This window comes from Taudactylus pleione, unplaced genomic scaffold (genome assembly GCF_031769625.1).
Source record: "Taudactylus pleione unplaced genomic scaffold, aTauple2 ptg000178l, whole genome shotgun sequence".
Classification (NCBI taxonomy): Eukaryota; Metazoa; Chordata; class Amphibia; order Anura; family Myobatrachidae; genus Taudactylus; species Taudactylus pleione.
In genome coordinates, this window is record NW_028284580.1 from 7,350,808 (window position 1) to 7,376,278 (window position 25,471).

The following is a 25,471-nucleotide window of genomic DNA, read 5'->3' on the forward strand; positions in this document are numbered from 1 at the left end:
ACAGAGTCGTGCAGATACACAGGCACAGATATGCATAGAGTCACACACAGACATGCAGAGCCATATAGTCAGAAACAGATTCATGCAGATATGCATAGAGTCACACACAGAGATGTATAGTCATATGGTCAGACACAGAGTCATGCAGACACACAAGCACAGATATGCAAAGAGTCACAAACAGACATGCAGAGTCATATTGTCAGACACAGAGTCGTGCAGATACACACACACATATATGCATAGAGTCAGACATAGACATGCAGAGTCATATAATCAGACACAGAGTCATGCAGATACACAGGCACAGATATGGATAGAGTCACACACAGACATGCAGAGTCATATAGTCAGACACAGAGTCATGCAAATACACAGATACAGAGAGTCACACACAGACATGCAGAGCTATATAGTCAGACACAGTGTCATGCAGATATGCATAGAGTCACACACAGAGATGCATAGTCATATAGTCAGACACAGAGTCATGCAGACACATAGGCACATATATGCATAGAGTCACACACAGATATGCAGAGTCATATAGTCAGACACAGAGTCATGCAGATAGACAGGCACAGATATGCATAGAGTCACACACAGACATGCAGAGTCATACAGTCAGACACAGAGTCATGCAGATATGCATAGAGTCACACATGAAATGCATAGTCATATAGTCAGACACAGAGTCATGCAGACACACATGCACAGATGCGCATAGAGTCAAAAACAAACATGCAGAGTCATATAGTCAGACACAGAGTCGTGCAGATACACACGCACAGATATGCATAGAGTCACACACAGACATGCAGAGTCATATAGTGAGACACAGAGTCATGCAGATACACAGGCACAGATATGCATAGAGTCACACACAGACATGCAGAGTCATATAGTCAGACATAGAGTCATGCATATATGCATAGAGTCACACAGAGAGATGCATAGTCATATAGTCAGACAGAGTCATGGAGACGCACAGGCACAGATATGCTTAGAGTCACACACAGACATGCAGAGTCATATAGTCAGACACAGAGTCATGCAGATACACAGGCACAGATATGTATAGAGTCACACACAGACATGCAGAGTCATACAGTCAGAAACAGAGTCTTGCAGATATGCATAGAGTCACACACAGAGATGAATAGTCATATAGTCAGACACAGAGTCATGCAGACACATAAGCACAGATATGCATAGAGTCACAAACAGATATGCAGAGTTATATAGTCAGACACAGAGTCGTGCAGATATGCATAGAGTCACACACAGAGATGCATAGTCATATAGTCAGACACAGAGTCATGCAGATACACAGACATAGATACACACAGTCACATACAGACATGCAGAGTCATATAGTGAGACACAGAGTCGTGCAGATACACAGGAACAGATATGCATAGAGTCACACACAGACATGCAGAGTCATATTGTCAGAAACAGAGTCATGCAGATATGCATAGAGTCACACACAGAGATGCATAGTCATATTGTCAGACACAGAGTCATGCAGTCGCACAGGCACAGATATGCATAGAGTCACAAACAGACAGGCAGAGTCATATAGTCAGACACAGAGTCGTGCAGATACACAGGCACAGATATGCATAGAGTCACACACAGACATGCAGAGTCATATAGTCAGACATAGAGTCATGCAGATATGCATAGAGTCACACACAGAGATGCATAGTCACATAGTCAGACACAGAGTCATGCAGACACACAGGCACAGATATGCATAGAGTCACACACAGAGATGAATAGTCATATAGTCAGACACAGAGTCATGCAGACACATAAGCACAGATATGCATAGAGTCACAAACAGACATGCAGAGTTATATAGTCAGACACAGAGTCGTGCAGATATGCATAGAGTCACACACAGAGATGCATAGTCATATAGTCAGACACAGACTCAAGCAGATACACAGACATAGATACACACAGAGTCACATACAGACATGCAGAGTCATATAATCAGACATAGAGTCATGCAGATACACAGGCACAGACAAGCAAAGAGTCACTCACAGATATGCAGAGTCATATAGTCAGACACAGAGTCATGCAGATACACAGGCACAGATATGCATAGAGTCACACACAGACATGCAGAGTCATACAGTCAGACACAGAGTCATGCAGATATGCATAGAGTCACACACAGAGATGCATAGTCATATAGTCAGACACAGAGTCATGCAGACACACAAGCACAGATACGCGTAGAGTCACAAACAGACATGCAGAGTCATATAGTCAGACACAGAGTCGTGCAGATACACACACACAGATATGCATAGAGTCACACACAGACATGCAGAGTCAATCAGTCAGACACAGAGTCATGCAGATACACAGGCACAGATATGCATAGAGACACACACAGACATGCAGAGTCATATAGTCAGACATGGAGTCATGCAAATACACAGATACACAGAGTCACACACAGACATGCAGAGTCATATAGTCAGACACAGTGTCATGCAGATATGCATAGAGTCACACACAGACATGCAGAGTCAATCAGTCAGACACAGAGTCATGCAGATACACAGGCACAGATATGCATAGAGACACACACAGACATGCAGAGTCATATAGTCAGACATGGAGTCATGCAAATACACAGATACACAGAGTCACACACAGACATGCAGAGTCATATAGTCAGACACAGTGTCATGCAGATATGCATAGAGTCACACACAGAGATGCATAGTCATATAGTCAGACATAGAGTCATGCAGACACAGAGGCACATATATGCATAGAGTCACACACAGATATGCAGAGTCATATAGTCAGACACAGAGTCATGCAGATAGACAGGCACAGATATGCTTAGAGTCACACACAGACATGCAGAGTCATACAGTCAGACACAGAGTCATGCAGACATGCATAGAGTCACACACAGAGATGCATAGTCATATAGTCAGACACAGAGTCATGCAGACACACAAGCACAGATACGCATAGAGTCACAAACAGACATGCAGAGTCATATAATCAGACACAGAGTCATGCAGATATACACGCACATATATGCATAGAGTCACACACAGACATGCAGAGTCATATAGTGAGACACAGAGTCATGCAGATACACAGGCACAGATATGCATAGTCACACACAGACATGCAGAGTCATATAGTCAGAAACAGAGTCATGCAGATATGCATAGAGTCACACACAGAGATGCATAGTCATAAAGTCAGACACAGAATCATGCAAATACACAGATACACAGAGTCACACACAGACTTGCAGAGTCATATAGTCAGACACAGTGTCATGCAGATATGCATAGAGTCACACACAGAGATGCATAGTCATATAGTCAGCAAAGAGTCGTGCAGATACACAGGCACAGATATGCATAGAGTCACACACAGACATGCAGAGTCCTATAGTCAGACATGGAGTCATCCAGATATGCATAGAGTCACACACAGAGATGCATAGTCATATAGTCAGACAGAGAGTAATGCAGACGCACAGGCAAAGATATGCATAGAGTCACACACAGACATGCAGAGTCATATAGTCAGACACAGAGTCATGCAGACACATAGGCACATATATGCATAGAGTCACACTCAAACATGCAGAGTCATATAGTCAGACACAGAGTAATGCAGATACACAGGCACAGATATGCATAGAGTCACACACAGACATGCAGAGTCATACAGTCAGACACAGAGTCATGCAGATATGCATAGAGTCACACACTGAGATGCATAGTCATATAGTCGGACACAGAGTCATGCAGACACACAAGCACAGATAAGCATAGAGTCACACACAGACATGCAGAGTCATATAGTCAGACACAGAGTCGTGCAGATACACAGGCACAGATATGCATAGAGTCACACACAGACATGCAGAGCCATATAGTCAGAAACAGATTCATGCAGATATGCATAGAGTCACACACAGAGATGTATAGTCATATGGTCAGACACAGAGTCATGCAGACACACAAGCACAGATATGCAAAGAGTCACAAACAGACATGCAGAGTCATATTGTCAGACACAGAGTCGTGCAGATACACACACACATATATGCATAGAGTCAGACATAGACATGCAGAGTCATATAATCAGACACAGAGTCATGCAGATACACAGGCACAGATATGGATAGAGTCACACACAGACATGCAGAGTCATATAGTCAGACACAGAGTCATGCAAATACACAGATACAGAGAGTCACACACAGACATGCAGAGCTATATAGTCAGACACAGTGTCATGCAGATATGCATAGAGTCACACACAGAGATGCATAGTCATATAGTCAGACACAGAGTCATGCAGACACATAGGCACATATATGCATAGAGTCACACACAGATATGCAGAGTCATATAGTCAGACACAGAGTCATGCAGATAGACAGGCACAGATATGCATAGAGTCACACACAGACATGCAGAGTCATACAGTCAGACACAGAGTCATGCAGATATGCATAGAGTCACACATGAAATGCATAGTCATATAGTCAGAAACAGAGTCATGCAGACACACATGCACAGATGCGCATAGAGTCAAAAACAAACATGCAGAGTCATATAGTCAGACACAGAGTCGTGCAGATACACACGCACAGATATGCATAGAGTCACACACAGACATGCAGAGTCATATAGTGAGACACAGAGTCATGCAGATACACAGGCACAGATATGCATAGAGTCACACACAGACATGCAGAGTCATATAGTCAGACATAGAGTCATGCATATATGCATAGAGTCACACAGAGAGATGCATAGTCATATAGTCAGACAGAGTCATGGAGACGCACAGGCACAGATATGCTTAGAGTCACACACAGACATGCAGAGTCATATAGTCAGACACAGAGTCATGCAGATACACAGGCACAGATATGTATAGAGTCACACACAGACATGCAGAGTCATACAGTCAGAAACAGAGTCTTGCAGATATGCATAGAGTCACACACAGAGATGAATAGTCATATAGTCAGACACAGAGTCATGCAGACACATAAGCACAGATATGCATAGAGTCACAAACAGATATGCAGAGTTATATAGTCAGACACAGAGTCGTGCAGATATGCATAGAGTCACACACAGAGATGCATAGTCATATAGTCAGACACAGAGTCATGCAGATACACAGACATAGATACACACAGTCACATACAGACATGCAGAGTCATATAGTGAGACACAGAGTCATGCAGATACACAGGAACAGATATGCATAGAGTCACACACAGACATGCAGAGTCATATTGTCAGAAACAGAGTCATGCAGATATGCATAGAGTCACACACAGAGATGCATAGTCATATTGTCAGACACAGAGTCATGCAGTCGCACAGGCACAGATATGCATAGAGTCACAAACAGACAGGCAGAGTCATATAGTCAGACACAGAGTCGTGCAGATACACAGGCACAGATATGCATAGAGTCACACACAGACATGCAGAGTCATATAGTCAGACATAGAGTCATGCAGATATGCATAGAGTCACACACAGAGATGCATAGTCACATAGTCAGACACAGAGTCATGCAGACACACAGGCACAGATATGCATAGAGTCACACACAGAGATGAATAGTCATATAGTCAGACACAGAGTCATGCAGACACATAAGCACAGATATGCATAGAGTCACAAACAGACATGCAGAGTTATATAGTCAGACACAGAGTCGTGCAGATATGCATAGAGTCACACACAGAGATGCATAGTCATATAGTCAGACACAGACTCAAGCAGATACACAGACATAGATACACACAGAGTCACATACAGACATGCAGAGTCATATAATCAGACATAGAGTCATGCAGATACACAGGCACAGACAAGCAAAGAGTCACTCACAGATATGCAGAGTCATATAGTCAGACACAGAGTCATGCAGATACACAGGCACAGATATGCATAGAGTCACACACAGACATGCAGAGTCATACAGTCAGACACAGAGTCATGCAGATATGCATAGAGTCACACACAGAGATGCATAGTCATATAGTCAGACACAGAGTCATGCAGACACACAAGCACAGATACGCGTAGAGTCACAAACAGACATGCAGAGTCATATAGTCAGACACAGAGTCGTGCAGATACACACACACAGATATGCATAGAGTCACACACAGACATGCAGAGTCAATCAGTCAGACACAGAGTCATGCAGATACACAGGCACAGATATGCATAGAGACACACACAGACATGCAGAGTCATATAGTCAGACATGGAGTCATGCAAATACACAGATACACAGAGTCACACACAGACATGCAGAGTCATATAGTCAGACACAGTGTCATGCAGATATGCATAGAGTCACACACAGAGATGCATAGTCATATAGTCAGACACAGAGTCATGCAGACACACAGGCACATATATGCATAGAGTCACACACAGACATTCAGAGTCATACAGTCAGACACAGAGTCGTGCAGGCACACAAGCACAGATAAGCATAGAGTCACAAACAGACATGCAGAGTCATATAGTCAGACACAGAGTCGTGCAGATACACACGCACAGATATGCATAGAGTCACACACAGACATGCAGAGTCATATAGTGAGACACAGAGTCGTGCAGATACACAGGAACAGATATGCATAGAGTCACACACAGACATGCAGAGTCATATAGTCAGAAACAGAGTCATGCAGATATGCATAGAGTCACACACAGAGATGCATAGTCATATTGTCAGACACAGAGTCGTGCAGATACACAGGCACATATATGCATAGAGTCACACACAGACATGCAGAGTCATATAGTCAGACATAGAGTCATGCAGATATGCATAGAGTCACACACAGAGATGCATAGTCATATAGTCAGACACAGAGTCATGCAGACGCACAGGCACAGATATGCATAGAGTCACACACAGATATGCAGAGTCATATAGTCAGACACAGAGTCATGCAGATACACAGGCACAGATATGTATAGAGTCACACACAGACATGCAGAGTCATACAGTCAGAAACAGAGTCATGCAGATATGCATAGAGTCACACACAGAGATGCATAGTCATATAGTCAGACACAGAGTCATGTAGACACACAAGCACAGATATGCATAGAGTCACAAACAGACATGCAGAGTCATATAGTCAGACACAGAGTCATGCAGATATGCATAGAGTCACAAACAGAGATGCATAGTCATATAGTCAGACACAGAGTCATGCAGATACACAGACATAGATACACACAGATTCACATACAGACATGCAGAGTCATATAATCAGACATAGTGTCATGCAGATACACAGGCACAGCCAAGCATAGAGTCACTTACAGACATGCAGAGTTATATAGTCAGACACAGAGTCATGCAAATATACAGATACACAGAGTCACACACAGACATGCAGAGTCATATCGTCAGACACAGAGTTATGCAGGTACACAAGCACAGATATGCATAGAGTCACACACAGACATGCAGAGTCATATAGTCAGACACAGAGTCATGCAAATACACAGATACACAGAGTCACAGACATGCAGAGTCATATTGTCAGACACAGTGTCAGGCAGATATTCATAGAGTCACACACAGAGATGCATAGTCAAATAGTCAGACACAGAGTCATGCAGACACACAAGCACAGATACGCATAGAGTCACAAACAGACATGCAGAGTCATATAGTCAGACACAGAGTCGTGTAGATACACACACACAGATATGCATAGAGTCACACACGGACATGCAGAGTCATATAGTCAGACACAGAGTCGTGCAGATACACAGGCACAGATATGCATAGAGTCACACACAGACATGCAGAGTCATATAGTCAGAAACAGAGTCATGCAAATACACAGATACACAGAGTCACACACAGACATGCAGAGTCATATAGTCAGACACAGTGTCATGCAGATATGCATAGAGTCACACACAGAGATGCATAGTCATATAGTCAGACACAGAGTCATGCAGACACAGAGGCACATATATGCATAGAGTCACACACAGATATGCAGAGTCATATAGTCAGACACAGAGTCATGCAGATAGACAGGCACAGATATGCTTAGAGTCACACACAGACATGCAGAGTCATACAGTCAGACACAGAGTCATGCAGACATGCATAGAGTCACACACAGAGATGCATAGTCATATAGTCAGACACAGAGTCATGCAGACACACAAGCACAGATACGCATAGAGTCACAAACAGACTTGCAGAGTCATATAATCAGACACAGAGTCATGCAGATATACACGCACATATATGCATAGAGTCACACACAGACATGCAGAGTCATATAGTGAGACACAGAGTCGTGCAGATACACAGGCACAGATATGCATAGTCACACACAGACATGCAGAGTCATATAGTCAGAAACAGAGTCATGCAGATATGCATAGAGTCACACACAGAGATGCATAGTCATAAAGTCAGACACAGAATCATGCAAATACACAGATACACAGAGTCACACACAGACTTGCAGAGTCATATAGTCAGACACAGAGTCATGCAGATATACACGCACATATATGCATAGAGTCACACACAGAGATGCATAGTCATATAGTCAGCAAAGAGTCGTGCAGATACACAGGCACAGATATGCATAGAGTCACACACAGACATGCAGAGTCCTATAGTCAGACATGGAGTCATCCAGATATGCATAGAGTCACACACAGAGATGCATAGTCATATAGTCAGACAGAGAGTAATGCAGACGCACAGGCATAGATATGCATAGAGTCACACACAGACATGCAGAGTCATATAGTCAGACACAGAGTCATGCAGACACATAGGCACATATATGCATAGAGTCACACTCAAACATGCAGAGTCATATAGTCAGACACAGAGTCATGCAGATAGACAGGCACAGATATGCATAGTGTCACACACAGACATGCAGAGTCATATAGTCAGACACAGAGTCATGCAGGCGCACAGGCACAGATATGCATAGAGTCACAAACAGACATGCAGAGTCATATAGTCAGACACAGAGTCGTGCAGATACACAGGCACAGATATGCATAGTGTCACACACAGACATGCAGAGTCATATAGTCAGACATAGAGTCATGCAGATATGCATAGAGTCACACACAGAGATGTATAGTCATATGGTCAGACACAGAGTCATGCAGACGCACAGGCACAGATATGCATAGAGTCACACACAGACATGCAGAGTCATATAGTGAGAAACAGAGTCATGCAGATATGCATAGAGTCACACACAGAGATGCATAGTCATATAGTCAGACACAGAGTCATGCAGACACACAAGCACAGATATGCAAAGAGTCACAAACAGACATGCAGAGTCATATTGTCAGACACAGAGTCGTGCAGATACACACACACATATATGCATAGAGTCAGACATAGACATGCAGAGTCATATAATCAGACACAGAGTCATGCAGATACACAGGCACAGATATGCATAGAGTCACACACAGACATGCAGAGTCATATAGTCAGACACAGAATCATGCAAATACACAGATACACAGAGTCACACACAGACTTGCAGAGTCATATAGTCAGACACAGTGTCATGCAGATATGCATAGAGTCACACACAGAGATGCATAGTCATATAGTCAGACACAGAGTCGTGCAGATACACAGGCACAGATATGCATAGAGTCACACACAGACATGCAGAGTCATACAGTCAGACATGGAGTCATGCAGATATGCATAGAGTCACACACAGAGATGCATAGTCATATAGTCAGACACAGAGTAATGCAGACGCACAGGCACAGATATGCATAGAGTCACACACAGACATGCAGAGTCATACAGTCAGACACAGAGTCATGCAGATATGCATAGAGTCACACACAGAGATGCATAGTCATATAGTCGGACACAGAGTCATGCAGACACACAAGCACAGATATGCATAGAGTTACAAACAGACATGCAGAGTTATATAGTCAGACACAGAGTCGTGCAGATATGCATAGAGTCACACACAGAGATGCATAGTCATATAGTCAGACACAGACTCAAGCAGATACACAGACATAGATACACACAGAGTCACATACAGACATGCAGAGTCATATAATCAGACATAGAGTCATGCAGATACACAGGCACAGACAAGCAAAGAGTCACTCACAGATATGCAGAGTCATATAGTCACACACAGAGTCATGCAGATACACAGGCACAGATATGCATAGAGTCACACACAGACATGCAGAGTCATACAGTCAGACACAGAGTCATGCAGATATGCATAGAGTCACACACAGAGATGCATAGTCATATAGTCAGACACAGAGTCATGCAGACACACAAGCACAGATACGCGTAGAGTCACAAACAGACATGCAGAGTCATATAGTCAGACACAGAGTCGTGCAGATACACACACACAGATATGCATAGAGTCACACACAGACATGCAGAGTCAATCAGTCAGACACAGAGTCATGCAGATACACAGGCACAGATATGCATAGAGTCACACACAGACATGCAGAGTCATATAGTCAGATATGGAGTCATGCAAATACACAGATACACAGAGTCACACACAGACATGCAGAGTCATATAGTCAGACACAGTGTCATGCAGATATGCATAGAGTCACACACAGAGATGCATAGTCATATAGTCAGACACAGAGTCATGCAGACACACAGGCACATATATGCATAGAGTCACACACAGACATTCAGAGTCATACAGTCAGACACAGAGTTGTGCAGGCACACAAGCACAGATACGCATAGAGTCACAAACAGACATGCAGAGTCATATAGTCAGACACAGAGTCGTGCAGATACACACGCACAGATATGCATAGAGTCACACACAGACATGCAGATACATATAGTGAGACACAGAGTCGTGCAGATACACAGGAACAGATATGCATAGAGTCACACACAGACATGCAGAGTCATATAGTCAGAAACAGAGTCATGCAGATATGCATAGAGTCACACACAGAGATGCATAGTCATATTGTCAGACACAGAGTCGTGCAGATACACAGGCACAGATATGCATAGAGTCACACACAGACATGCAGAGTCATATAGTCAGACATAGAGTCATGCAGATATGCATAGAGTCACACATAGAGATGCATAGTCATATAGTCAGACACAGAGTCATGCAGACGCACAGGCACAGATATGCATAGAGTCACACACAGACATGCAGAGTCATATAGTCAGACACAGAGTCATGCAGATACACAGGCACAGATATGTATAGAGTCACACACAGACATGCAGAGTCATACAGTCAGAAACAGAGTCATGCAGATATGCATAGAGTCACACACAGAGATGCATAGTCATATAGTCAGACACAGAGTCATGTAGACACACAAGCACAGATATGCATAGAGTCACACACAGACATGCAGAGTCATATAGTCAGACACAGAGTCATGCAGATATGCATAGAGTCACACACAGAGATGCATAGTCATATAGTCAGACACAGAGTCATGCAGATACACAGACATAGATACACACAGATTCACATACAGACATGCAGAGTCTTATAATCAGACATAGTGTCATGCAGATACACAGGCACAGCCAAGCATAGAGTCACTCACAGACATGCAGAGTTATATAGTCAGACACAGAGTCATGCAAATATACAGATACACAGAGTCACACACAGACATGCAGAGTCATATCGTCAGACACAGAGTTATGCAGGTACACAAGCACAGATATGCATAGAGTCACACACAGACATGCAGAGTCATATAGTCAGACACAGAGTCATGCAAATACACAGATACACAGAGTCACAGACATGCAGAGTCATATTGTCAGACACAGTGTTAGGCAGATATTCATAGAGTCACACACAGAGATGCATAGTCAAATAGTCAGACACAGAGTCATGCAGACGCACAGGCACAGATATGCATAGAGTCACACACAGACATGCAGAGTCATATAGTCAGACACAGAGTCATGCAGATACACAGGCACAGATATGCATAGAGTCACACACGGACATGCAGAGTCATATAGTCAGACACAGAGTCGTGCAGATACACAGGCACAGATATGCATAGAGTCACACACAGACATGCAGAGTCATATAGTCAGAAACAGAGTCATGCAAATACACAGATACACAGAGTCACACACAAACATGCAGAGTCATATAGTCAGACACAGTGTCATGCAGATATGCATAGAGTCACACACAGAGATGCATAGTCATATAGTCAGACATAGAGTCATGCAGACACAGAGGCACATATATGCATAGAGTCACACACAGATATGCAGAGTCATATAGTCAGACACAGAGTCATGCAGATAGACAGGCACAGATATGCTTAGAGTCACACACAGACATGCAGAGTCATACAGTCAGACACAGAGTCATGCAGACATGCATAGAGTCACACACAGAGATGCATAGTCATATAGTCAGACACAGAGTCATGCAGACACACAAGCACAGATACGCATAGAGTCACAAACAGACATGCAGAGTCATATAATCAGACACAGAGTCATGCAGATATACACGCACATATATGCATAGAGTCGCACACAGACATGCAGAGTCATATAGTGAGACACAGAGTCGTGCAGATACACAGGCACAGATATGCATAGAGTCACACACAGACATGCAGAGTCATATAGTCAGAAACAGAGTCATGCAGATATGCATAGAGTCACACACAGAGATGCATAGTCATAAAGTCAGACACAGAATCATGCAAATACACAGATACACAGAGTCACACACAGACTTGCAGAGTCATATAGTCAGACACAGTGTCATACAGATATGCATAGAGTCACACACAGAGATGCATAGTCATATAGTCAGCAAAGAGTCGTGCAGATACACAGGCACAGATATGCATAGAGTCACACACAGACATGCAGAGTCCTATAGTCAGACATGGAGTCATCCAGATATGCATAGAGTCACACACAGAGATGCATAGTCATATAGTCAGACACAGAGTAATGCAGACGCACAGGCATAGATATGCATAGAGTCACACACAGACATGCAGAGTCATATAGTCAGACACAGAGTCATGCAGACACATAGGCACATATATGCATAGAGTCACACTCAAACATGCAGAGTCATATAGTCAGACACAGAGTCATGCAGATACACAGGCACAGATATGCATAGAGTCACACACAGACATGCAGAGTCATACAGTCAGACACAGAGTCATGCAGATATGCATAGAGTCACACACAGAGATGCATAGTCATATAGTCGGACACAGAGTCATGCAGACACACAAGCACAGATAAGCATAGAGTCACACACAGACATGCAGAGTCATATAGTCAGACACAGAGTCGTGCAGATACACAGGCACAGATATGCATAGAGTCACACACAGACATGCAGAGCCATATAGTCAGAAACAGATTCATGCAGATATGCATAGAGTCACACACAGAGATGCATAGTCATATAGTCAGACACAGAGTCATGCAGGCGCACAGGCACAGATATGCATAGAGTCACAAACAGACATGCAGAGTCATATAGTCAGACACAGAGTCGTGCAGATACACAGGCACAGATATGCATAGTGTCACACACAGACATGCAGAGTCATACTGTCAGACACAGAGTCATGCAGACATGCATAGAGTCACACACAGAGATGCATGGTCATATAGTCAGACACAGAGTCATGCAGACACACAAGCACAGATACGCATAGAGTCACAAACAGACATGCAGAGTCATATAATCAGACACAGAGTCATGCAGATATACACGCACATATATGCATAGAGTCACACACAGACATGCAGAGTCATATAGTGAGACACAGAGTCGTGCAGATACACAGGCACAGATATGCATAGAGTCACACACAGACATGCAGAGTCATATAGTCAGAAACAGAGTCATGCAGATATGCATAGAGTCACACACAGAGATGCATAGTCATAAAGTCAGACACAGAATCATGCAAATACACAGATACACAGAGTCACACACAGACTTGCAGAGTCATATAGTCAGACACAGTGTCATGCAGATATGCATAGAGTCACACACAGAGATGCATAGTCATATAGTCAGCAAAGAGTCGTGCAGATACACAGGCACAGATATGCATAGAGTCACACACAGACATGCAGAGTCCTATAGTCAGACATGGAGTCATCCAGATATGCATAGAGTCACACACAGAGATGCATAGTCATATAGTCAGACACAGAGTAATGCAGACGCACAGGCATAGATATGCATAGAGTAACACACAGACATGCAGAGTCATATAGTCAGACACAGAGTCATGCAGACACATAGGCACATATATGCATAGAGTCACACTCAAACATGCAGAGTCATATAGTCAGACACAGAGTCATGCAGATACACAGGCACAGATATGCATAGAGTCACACACAGACATGCAGAGTCATACAGTCAGACACAGAGTCATGCAGATATGCATAGAGTCACACACAGAGATGCATAGTCATATAGTCGGACACAGAGTCATGCAGACACACAAGCACAGATAAGCATAGAGTCACACACAGACATGCAGAGTCATATAGTCAGACACAGAGTCGTGCAGATACACAGGCACAGATATGCATAGAGTCACACACAGACATGCAGAGCCATATAGTCAGAAACAGATTCATGCAGATATGCATAGAGTCACACACAGAGATGCATAGTCATATAGTCAGACACAGAGTCATGCAGGCGCACAGGCACAGATATGCATAGAGTCACAAACAGACATGCAGAGTCATATAGTCAGACACAGAGTCGTGCAGATACACAGGCACAGATATGCATAGTGTCACACACAGACATGCAGAGTCATATAGTCAGACATAGAGTCATGCAGATATGCATAGAGTCACACACAGAGATGTATAGTCATATGGTCAGACACAGAGTCATGCAGACGCACAGGCACAGATATGCATAGAGTCACAAACAGACATGCAGAGTCATATAGTCAGACACAGAGTCATGCAGATACACAGGCACAGATATGCATAGAGTCACACACAGACGTGCAGAGTCATATAGTCAGACACAGAGTCATGCAAATATGCATACAGTCACACACAGTGATGCATAGTCATATAGTCAAACACAGAGTCAAGCAGACACACAAGCACAGATATGCATAGTCACAAACAGACATGCAGAGTCATATAGTCAGACACAGAGTCGTGCAGATACACAGGCACAGACAAGCATAGTCACACACAGACATGCAGATTCATATAGTCAGACACAGTGTCATGCAGACACACAGGCACAGATATGCATAGAGTCACACACAGGCATGCAGAGTCATATAGTCAGACACAGAGTCATGCAGATATGCACAGAGTCACACACAGAGATGCATAGTCATATAGTCAGACACAGAGTCATGCAGACACACAGGCACAGATTTGCATAGAGTCATAAACAGACATGCAGAGTCATATAGTCAGATACAGAGTCATGCAGACACACAGATACAATATGCATAGAGTCACACACAGACATGCAGAGTCATATAGTCAGACACAGAGTCATGCAGATACACAGGCACAGATATACACAAAATCACACACAGACATGCACAGAGCTGTACAGACATGCATAGAGTTGCACAGACACAGAGTGACAAACAGACATACACAGAATCACACAGATGTGCACACTGTGGGCCTGATTCAACGATGTGCGCAATGCCGATATTTATGCAGCTGAGCGAATATCGTCTGACCTCGCATGCATCATGGTACACACACCAAGGTACCTTAGTGATGCCACTTGCAGTGAGGATTTCTTTGCAAAGTAAGGGACCATTTGGGAGAAGTTATGGGGAGTGACAGGAAAAATGCAGGCATGTTGCAACTTATTTTGTGGAGTGTCTGAGCCTACAACTGTGCAATTCCATATTCATTAACATATTTTTGCTCAGCAGCTGCGTACGGAATCTCAGCTGTGAATACATTAGCATTCACCTCTGCATCACGTCCTGTGAGACATATACAGGATGGTCCGACAGGAATATAGGGTCACACAGACATACATACTGTACTGGACACACAAAATGAAGTCCTTTCTTACTCCTTCTCACCTTAGAGGCAATAAGTCTGAGGACTGCAGCTCTACCCCTTCTTATATTCCATGATCTGTGTAGCCCCCTACTTGTACAGTAGTCTAGCCTTCCTCTCTGAACTGATTGCAGATCCACAGCCATGTGCCCCCAATCCTTTAACTGCTGAATCACCTGTACTAAGAGGCAATTATATGACAGGCATGTTGTGTGATTGAGATTGCTCTGTCTAATACATTCATGAGGATATTTAGAAATACAGTAATACATAATTTAGGGGAAAATATTTTTAGTTTCTTTCATTATGCATCCTACTGCAGAAATCAGATGTAATGATTATATCACTGATGATCACATTACTCTGGACCTGATTCAGACCTAGACACAAGTAAAACACTGGGTGCACAGGCCTAATGTTTAGTGTGTCCAAGACGCACTGCATATGCGTCCCAATGGTCACTGCCAGTGTGTGTTATGATCTGCAGCAGCAGATCATCTTGGTTGCAGGTAATAGCAGTATTAGGCAACTGGGATGCTGCATTATGCCTTATATTTAAGTCCCAGCTGTTGCTAGGCAGCTGGGATGCTGTCTCTGAGTGTGCAGCTCACAGCTGCTATTCATTCAGTCATCAAGGAGGCTTTCTGCAGGGCTTGCTCTCATTGGTCCCTGCTTCTGTTAAGTTACAGCCAGCCCTACACTTCCTGCCGGTGATAGTTCTTTCTGGAGCATTGTCATTCGGTCCCTGTTCATGATTGCTGTTACTGATATCCTAGCTGCCTTCCTGAAAGATTTTTTCAGCTAAGTGTTTCACTACTGTGCATTACCTTGGCTGATATATAAATCTTAGTATACTGCTGTGTGACCTGTGCATTCATTATTTGCTGAGCAATCTACCTGTGCCTTGCTGTAGTCAATGTTTTAAATGCCACTGCTTTTATATATAGGATTGCTGTGCATTTCTTCTGCTGCTGCAATAATAGTGACTGTGTTTACCATTTCTACTACATTAAGAACTGTGGTGCAGATCTGAGTGTACTATTACTTGCATTCCACCTGTGGTTAAATACTCTGCTGCACTTCAAGAATTGCATTATTCTACATGATGTCCATATCCTCTGTCTGCATACTATACCATTGCAACTACTTGTTCTAGTTTAGTGGACAAAACTAGTGTCAATACCGTTAACTGTGTCCTTGCCATATTTCTGTTGATTATACACTAATACTCCAGTTATTACCTAGTATTCTCCCTTTTGTTGAATAAGCCCCTACTGTTCGAAGGTATTAGACCTGACAGCTGGTGTGCATCTAACACTAAGGGAATAGCGGGTGGTTGCTATAGGCAGAAGAGCCTCCAAATATTAAGCCTAGGGGGTCTTATGTAATAGTGCAGGAGTTTCATAACATGGTCGATGCAGATTGGAACTGCAAAGAGATCCAAGTAGTTCCAATAAGCATTCCTGGGTGGTGACAGGGAGGGTGGCTCCAGGCTTTGAGCATGTCAGTGGTGTTTCGGTGTCAGGGACTGCATCAGAATATGCAGTTCCTCTGACCCCTTTGGGCAAATTTCAATGGTGCGGCCAATGTCTGCTCAATCAATCATGGGACAGTGTTGGTGCCCTGTGCTCTGTGCGGTGGCACCAGTCGAACACTCTTAGTTACGGCCCTGATAGTTTCAAACAACATTATCTATATCATAACTAAACTGAGTTTTTGAATAGACTTTTCCCTCACAAGACACCATTATTTACAAATGGGTACAACAATGATCTAATACAGTGGATGTTAGCATATTTGCAATGGTGTACAATCCACACCATAATGTTAAAGACAATGTATATAATAACATCAAGTGCTGATAAAAATTATCCCATCATACTGGCACACGTACATGCATGCAGACCTAAACATGCAGTGAACACAACTCCCATCAAGACTTATCAGAAAAAAAACTCCACATATTCTGCTTACTTACCCCCACAGCCCCAGCCCCAGATTCCTCCATAACAAATACAAACTTTATACATTAGCTCTGCATAAAGTTTTAAAATGCAATCCAAAAATTTTTATGTTAGGCCCACATTGTACACATGCACGGCCTAATGCAGTGACAGCACAGTTTTTAGTTTTTGCTCCAACAACTGGAAAAGAGGAGGCGGTACATTATTGAAATCTAAAATAAAGAAAAAAAAGAGGGTGGAGAGCAAGAAATAGAAAGGCAGACAAGAACCAGAGAGAAAAGGGGAGAAGGGTATCAAAAGGAGACAGAGAATACTGCAAAAGGAGGAGAGAGATGGGGAAGAGAGAAGGATAAGTGTGTGCAGGGGTTGAGCTAAAGAGAGAGAGGACAGAATGTATCAACTCTACAAATGCAGTCCAACCCCTGAAAACTACAGTTTTCTGAAGTTTGCCACAAACCTCATATGCTTAAAAGTGGTCAGCAGCACAAATCCGAGATATCCAATGGGGCTCGCTGACACTGCAGTCCCCATAGAATGTTATGGGGCTGCAATATGCAGGTATGCATCAAGCTCCAGAAGCTTGTTCAAGCTCCGGAAAAGTGAAACTTTCTGAAGCTTGTTCCTGATAGTGAAGACCATCTAAAGATGGTGTTGCCTATAGAAGCTTATGGGTTTCTTAATGCAGAGATCCTATTAGATGAACATTAGTTTCAGTTGAATAACTTCCAGTTTACAGTGTGTCTCTATTACTAGCCATGTATTATATCTGAGTACAAATTCATGCAAATGACTTACTTATATTAGTAGTTCCTATAGGTCCAAAGTATAATATTAAATTAAAAAAACAACGATTTGCATGTTAGAGATGTCAGATGGAAACAATTATATGTCTTCAACATTATTTAAAGCACATTTGTCAGAACTCTTGCTGGAGGACCAAATATTTACATGGTGGAGGGCAGTGGTCTTGTGAAAAAGAAAATAATTAGCATATATGGAATGGAGAAAATTAATGAATCTGATATAACACACACTATGTGGCAGTCAAGAATAGAATGGCGCAAAGTACAGCAAAATGTATAATAGTAATTGTTGATCATACTGGACCCTTGCTCGTAACATGCCTTCCCAGTCACACAGATGTGCCCACCAGGACTCTAGCCTATCATATTGCCATGTCTGACCTTTACAGCCTGTGCCAAATCTAACCAAAACATGTTCTAGGCAGCATACAGAAAGTGCCTCATGCTCAATGTAGTCCCATGTCCCAACTGTACCCTTCATCGACCTGGACCAAGAGAATTTATAGGACTTCAATCCATTAACATCATAGTTTTTTTCAGCTCATCACATATAGCTGTTCATCACTTAACCACTACTAATGTTCTTTCTGGTTGTATGTATGGGGCACTCCTAAATGAAAAAGCATCACAATGTTCTTTAGCATACTAATATGTTATTACTGATCATCTTAATTTCTATGACATATGCATGAGCTGGTGAAGTGCAAGTTGTAAATTATGGAGATATCTGAGACATCTATGCTTACTTCTTTGTAAAGAAGATGCGCTCCTGTCTCTATTTTTATTTGTACTAAACAATTTACTGGACGTGAGCTAACAAAGCTTCACTAATGTTTTATACAGTAGGATTGTGACACAATGTAAAATGACTAAATCAAATTCTTGTCCCAGTGGATAAAATGTAACCTTCACTTCTTCATATTGATCACACAATGATCAGCTGACCAGTGAAATTGTATTTAGAGTGTATTTAGATTCCACAGCAGGAGAACATTTCTCAGCATAGTTTGTGTAATCTGAAATATTTATCTGAAAATAAATGAAGCATGTATATCGACCAAACATAAGTTAGTTATGTAAAGCCTTCAGGTCTAGAGTGTATATACAGCCATTCTTGAGATCATAGTATAGTAAATAAAACGGGAGATAGAGATGGTGAGACAGATACCAGATACATTTTGAGAAAAGGTTGAATACTATACTAACCTTTAATAATACATAACAACTGGCAAGACTTTTAGGGGCAGATGTACTAAGCTCTGGAAAGTGGTAAATTGGAGAGTGATAAACTACCAACCAATCAGCTCCTAACTATCATTTTTCAAACACAGCCTGTAACATGGCAGTTAGGAGCTGAGTGGTTGGTAGTTTATCACTTTCCAATTTATCACTTTCCAGAGCTTAGTACATCTCCTAAATGTGGGAAATTTGTTTGCATTCATCTGGATCAGCCAAACTCCGAGTTTGGGAAATACTGATAATGACATAATTTGTTTTTAATAATTATTATTGGTAATGATGATTTCTAAACCATGTATTTCCAATTTTCTGTTACACATGTGATAAGCAGTTATCAATATGAAAGCATAACTTCCTCACTGGAGCCAGTATCGAACTTTGATATAATAGGCCTTTTTGCAGACTGACACATGCCCTGAAAATGGTCACATCACGGCTGCATTTTCACCACCACCCGCCAATGCAGCCCACCGATGGTCCCTGCCTGTTAATCACTTTGCGAAAAAATCCTCACTGCAAGCGATGACAGTAATGAAACATGATGCATGCTCAGTGCAACTTAGACACATGCGCAGACCACCGATAACACTGCAAAATTTAAGGTATTGAAAGCTTAATTATACTCCTGTGTACATCAAGAGAAAGTATATTAAAAAAAATTACCACATCTCATTTACCAATAAGGGGGTTACATGCATTTTTAAGAAAAACAAGAAGTTTAATTGTTTTTGACATATTTATTGTGAAATACAAAGAAGTATTTGTCTTAATTACATAATAAAATAACAAGAAAATCAAACAATAATAGAAACAGAACCATAATTATTGAAAAAATTGTTAAGATCTTTTTTTTTTTTACTTCAAACTTCTTTTTGTTGCTTTTCGCTTCTAAGCTTTTTCTGTGACATCATGCTGACGTCCCAACGACCCTGGTATCTTCTTTCTACATCTTTAACGTCTTGGTGGAACTGTTCACCCTGTTCTTCACTGTAGTGTCCGAGATTATTCGGGAAATGCTCAATATGGGAATTCAAAAAATGTACCTTTAAACTCATATTGCAGCCAAGGCTTCTGTAAATATTAAGCATTTCCCTGAGAATTCCTTTTTAGTTTGGATCCTTGACATTGCCTAAAAAATGTTGAAATCATTTGTACTGAATGAGTGGTGTGTACTGTGTGTGTGTGTATGTGGTGGTAGGCAGGGGTTAAAATGAGCCGGGCACAGGGCAAAACTGTGTTGCATCTGTTGTATTTGGTTCCACCTTTGCCAGCTCACCTTGTAGTTGTAGTTGTGTGTGTGCAATGTTCCTTTAGACAGTATGGGGTTTAGGCCCTTTGTAAATTTCAGCTCCAGGACCATGTGGACCTTAATCTGGCACTGGGCGGGAGAATTTTATGACGAGAACTGAATCGCAACATTCTATACCACCGACTGAATTAATTTAAGACAATGGGCCTGATTCAGAGTTGGGAATAGGGAGAGAGATAGCACTTAACTGTGTACCTGGACAAACCATGTTGCAATGCAAGGGGTGTAAATACATAATCTTTTTTTTTGCATGTAGGATAAATACTGGCTGTTTTTACATGTAGCCCACAAATACTGCACAGCTTTATTATTACTCTACAATTTAGATGTCAGTTTGGACACCTCAGTCCCAAATCTAAATATCTCTTCACATTTTAAATCTGCCCCACCTGCAGTGTAGCATGGTTTCACCAAGATGATCAGTTGAGAGAGAGATCTCTCTCTATTCCCAACTCTAAATCAGGCCAAATGTTTTATAATAAATGTAGGCAGAATACATTTATTACTTGAAAAAAATATGAAAAAAATGACATTCATAAATACACGTTTTGCAGAAAAACGTGATGTGATATGCAAAATCGGGAGTAATTTTCATGTTCAGAAGCCAAAAATCTATAAGTATCACATAAATTTGTTAAAGCTTTTTCATCGCAGACCTGTGTAATTGCTGAAATCCATAAACATCTGCATTGCGTCCATCTGTGAATCAGACCCAATGTGGAGAAACAATGCAACAATACAAAGTACAATGTGTCATATGTCCCCAATGCACCTGTTATAATTTGCAATAATCAATGTAATTCTGTGATACGTACATTTAGAAAAAGCATTATCATGGTTGAAGCAAATTAATTTTTTCCAACATACGGTTGAGGAGATATCATCTTGGCATCGATTAGTTTATTATATTGTGGGCTTTTTTGTCAACTGCAGGAAACCAGCATTGTGTGTGTTCTTTTAAGTTATTATTTTAATATTTTCTTATTTGGATTAATAATAATAATAATGTATTACATTAATAAAGTATTTAAAATACAGCCCAAAAAAAGTCTTGCAGAATTTACAATGTTTGCCAAAGAACTATAATAACTGTATAATTGGCAGATTAAAGAGAAGGTAAGAGAAAAGCAAGATTTCATGTAATGAGGGGACACCAAGATGAACAGGGCAACATTCAACAAAACCACTTATGTGAAGAAAATTTTCTCACACTTTGATCATTGTTATGTTCATGCATTTACAAATACAGCCTTAAGATGTGAGCTCAGAAATAACATTTCTTGTCACGTTGTTTTAATGGCAATAAAAGCTACATTATAGCACTTAAGAATTTTCCTAGGAAGAAAAAAAAATGGAACTTCAGAATAGTGTAGGAAGGAAAAAAATGAAAAATAAACAGTTATTTGCAAAAATAATAAAATGTACTTTTGTATTCTCCACAGCCTGGTGAAAAGATCTTTCTGTAAAGTGACCAAAATCAGTCTGAAAATAAAAAGCAAGAAGGAATGACCGCAATGAAGCACTGATCTGGTTACCACGATGTCCTGTGGTTGTCAAGATTGAAGATTCATTTTATACAAAAGAAGAAAGAAACAACAAATACAAAGAGGGAGCCAAAATAATGCCAAGTATACAAGATCAATAACCTATTTGCCACCGCTGTGAGAAGTGCTTACTCCTTGGGATGCTATGTCGATAGTTGAGTAGAATGTCGGTGATACTGTATAGTCATTGTGGCATTTATGGTGTCTAGCTGCTAGTGCAAGCATTGATTTAACAATGGCTATTTATTGTTGCTGGCTTGTTTGGATGCCTTGTAATAAGTGACTAATGGATGCTTCAGGGTTTTCTTGCAAATGCTTTGGGAAACTGAAATCAGCAGCCAAGATGGGAACTTGACAAATCTCTGCTAAAGCAACTGGCCAATGCTAGCAATATCTGTGACTTCTAATATGAATTTATTTTACAAGGCAATATGACTTTAAATATCACCATTATGGATGGGGAGATGTTATTTGCAGAAAAAGATTCATCTTTTCGCATCCTTACAGGCTGCTTCCTGTCAGTTCTAATACTTTCAACTCTTTTAGGAAACACTTTGGTCTGCGTAGCTGTCATCAGATTTCGACATCTGAGGTCAAAAGTCACAAACTTTTTTGTGATCTCCTTAGCTGTGTCCGACCTTTTGGTAGCAATGCTGGTCATGCCTTGGAAAGCTGTTGCAGAGATTGCTGGCTTCTGGCCGTTTGGTTCGTTCTGTAATATATGGGTTGCTTTTGATATAATGTGTTCAACGGCATCCATCTTGAACCTTTGTGTCATCAGTGTTGATAGGTACTGGGCCATTTCCAGCCCATTTAGATATGAAAGAAAAATGACCCCAAAAGTAGCCTTCATAATGATAAGTGTTGCATGGACCTTATCAGTCCTGATATCTTTCATTCCTGTGCAACTTAACTGGCATAAAGCAAAAACAACCAGTTTTTTTGACCTGAATATTACCTTGCAAGGCAACACAATGGACAACTGTGACTCCAGTCTAAACAGGACATATGCAATTTCTTCATCACTGATTAGCTTCTATATACCAGTGGCCATTATGATTGTAACCTATACACGGATATACAGGATAGCAGCTAAACAAATTCGACGCATCTCAGCTCTGGAACGGGCAGCTGTGCATGCCAAAAACTGCCAAAACAGCACTGGCAATAGAAACAGTATTGATTGCCAACAACCTGAAAGCTCTTTGAAGACCTCATTTAAAAGAGAAACTAAAGTATTGAAGACACTGTCAGTGATTATGGGAGTATTTGTATGCTGTTGGTTGCCCTTTTTCATATTGAACTGCATGGTGCCATTTTGCGATCCGAGTGGTTCGAAAAGCGGAGCAGAGCCGTTCTGCATCAGTTCTACCACATTTGACATTTTTGTGTGGTTTGGGTGGGCAAATTCTTCATTGAATCCCATCATATACGCTTTCAATGCTGATTTCCGCAAGGCTTTCTCAACACTACTAGGCTGCTACAAGCTCTGCCCTACATCGAACAATGCTATTGAAACAGTCAGCATAAACAATAATGGGGCAGTGATTTATTCATGTCAGCAGGAGCCCAAAGGTTCAATTCCAAATGAGTGTAATTTAGTTTACCTAATCCCACATGCTATTATCTGCCCCGAAGAGGAGGTCTTGAAAAAAGAAGAGGAAAGTGGTTTCTCTAAAAGTTTGGACAAAATATCTCCTGCATTCTCTGGGATTCTAGATTACGATGCAGAAGTCTCACTAGAAAAGATAAATCCTATCACGCAAAATGGGCAGCCAAAAACCTGAAAAAGCAGAACCAATGGTGCAAGTTATATGGCTACTACACCATGGAGTATGGCTTCTACTTGGACACCATTTCAGATCCTTATTAGATAAGGTGTCTGACTTTCAAATGGATTTCTAACAAGGAATTCCAATGTATTTTGTATACGTGTTTATTTTTGTGATGTTAACAGGGAAATAAGCTTATAAATACAAGACCATACTGTATTATGAGAATGTGTTTTTGTTTATTGTGCAGACATTTGACAAAAACAAAAGTCTTTCACTAAAAATGTGCAGGAGTCAGTAGAGTGTTCAAAAGTTATGGCATGTAATGCAGGCAAGGTTAAAAAGCTAGGAAGGAACACTAAACCCTAGTGAAGGGGTCAGTAGACCAAGGTAGAGTGGTAGATATCAATATATTATAATACTTTTTAAGGCAGTACTCCATGGGCAAAGGACCTCATACAGAGCCGGACACTATTTGTGCTCGCTCGTTCAGAAAAAAGGGGTGGCTATTCAAATGAACCGTTCGCTCTTTGCGGTCTGTTCACGCCTCTAGGTCTGAACGAGCGAACAAAACATGCGGTCGTTTTTTGGAACACTACGCCCCCTGGCCGCTCGCATCCTACGTCATGTCCGCTATTTATTAGATTAATCGAGTACATCGACCAGCGTA

At 41.6% G+C, this 25,471-nt stretch overlaps 1 protein-coding gene across 1 annotated transcript; it reads left to right on the top strand.

Annotated features, from left to right (window-relative positions):
• The first annotated feature begins 23,460 nt into the window (after positions 1 to 23,460).
• DRD1 (dopamine receptor D1) lies at positions 23,461 to 25,149 on the top strand. Its single transcript, XM_088475807.1, has one exon. The coding sequence runs from the start codon at positions 23,461 to 23,463 to the stop codon at positions 24,814 to 24,816; it is 1,356 nt and encodes a 451-aa protein (XP_088331933.1). The 3' UTR covers positions 24,817 to 25,149.
• Positions 25,150 to 25,471: the final 322 nt, after the last annotated feature.

Excerpts from the sequence above, each read along its gene's own strand:
- DRD1 (XM_088475807.1), top strand. The coding sequence starts at position 23,461 with ATGACTTTAAATATCACCATTATGGATGGGGAGATGTTATTTGCAGAA.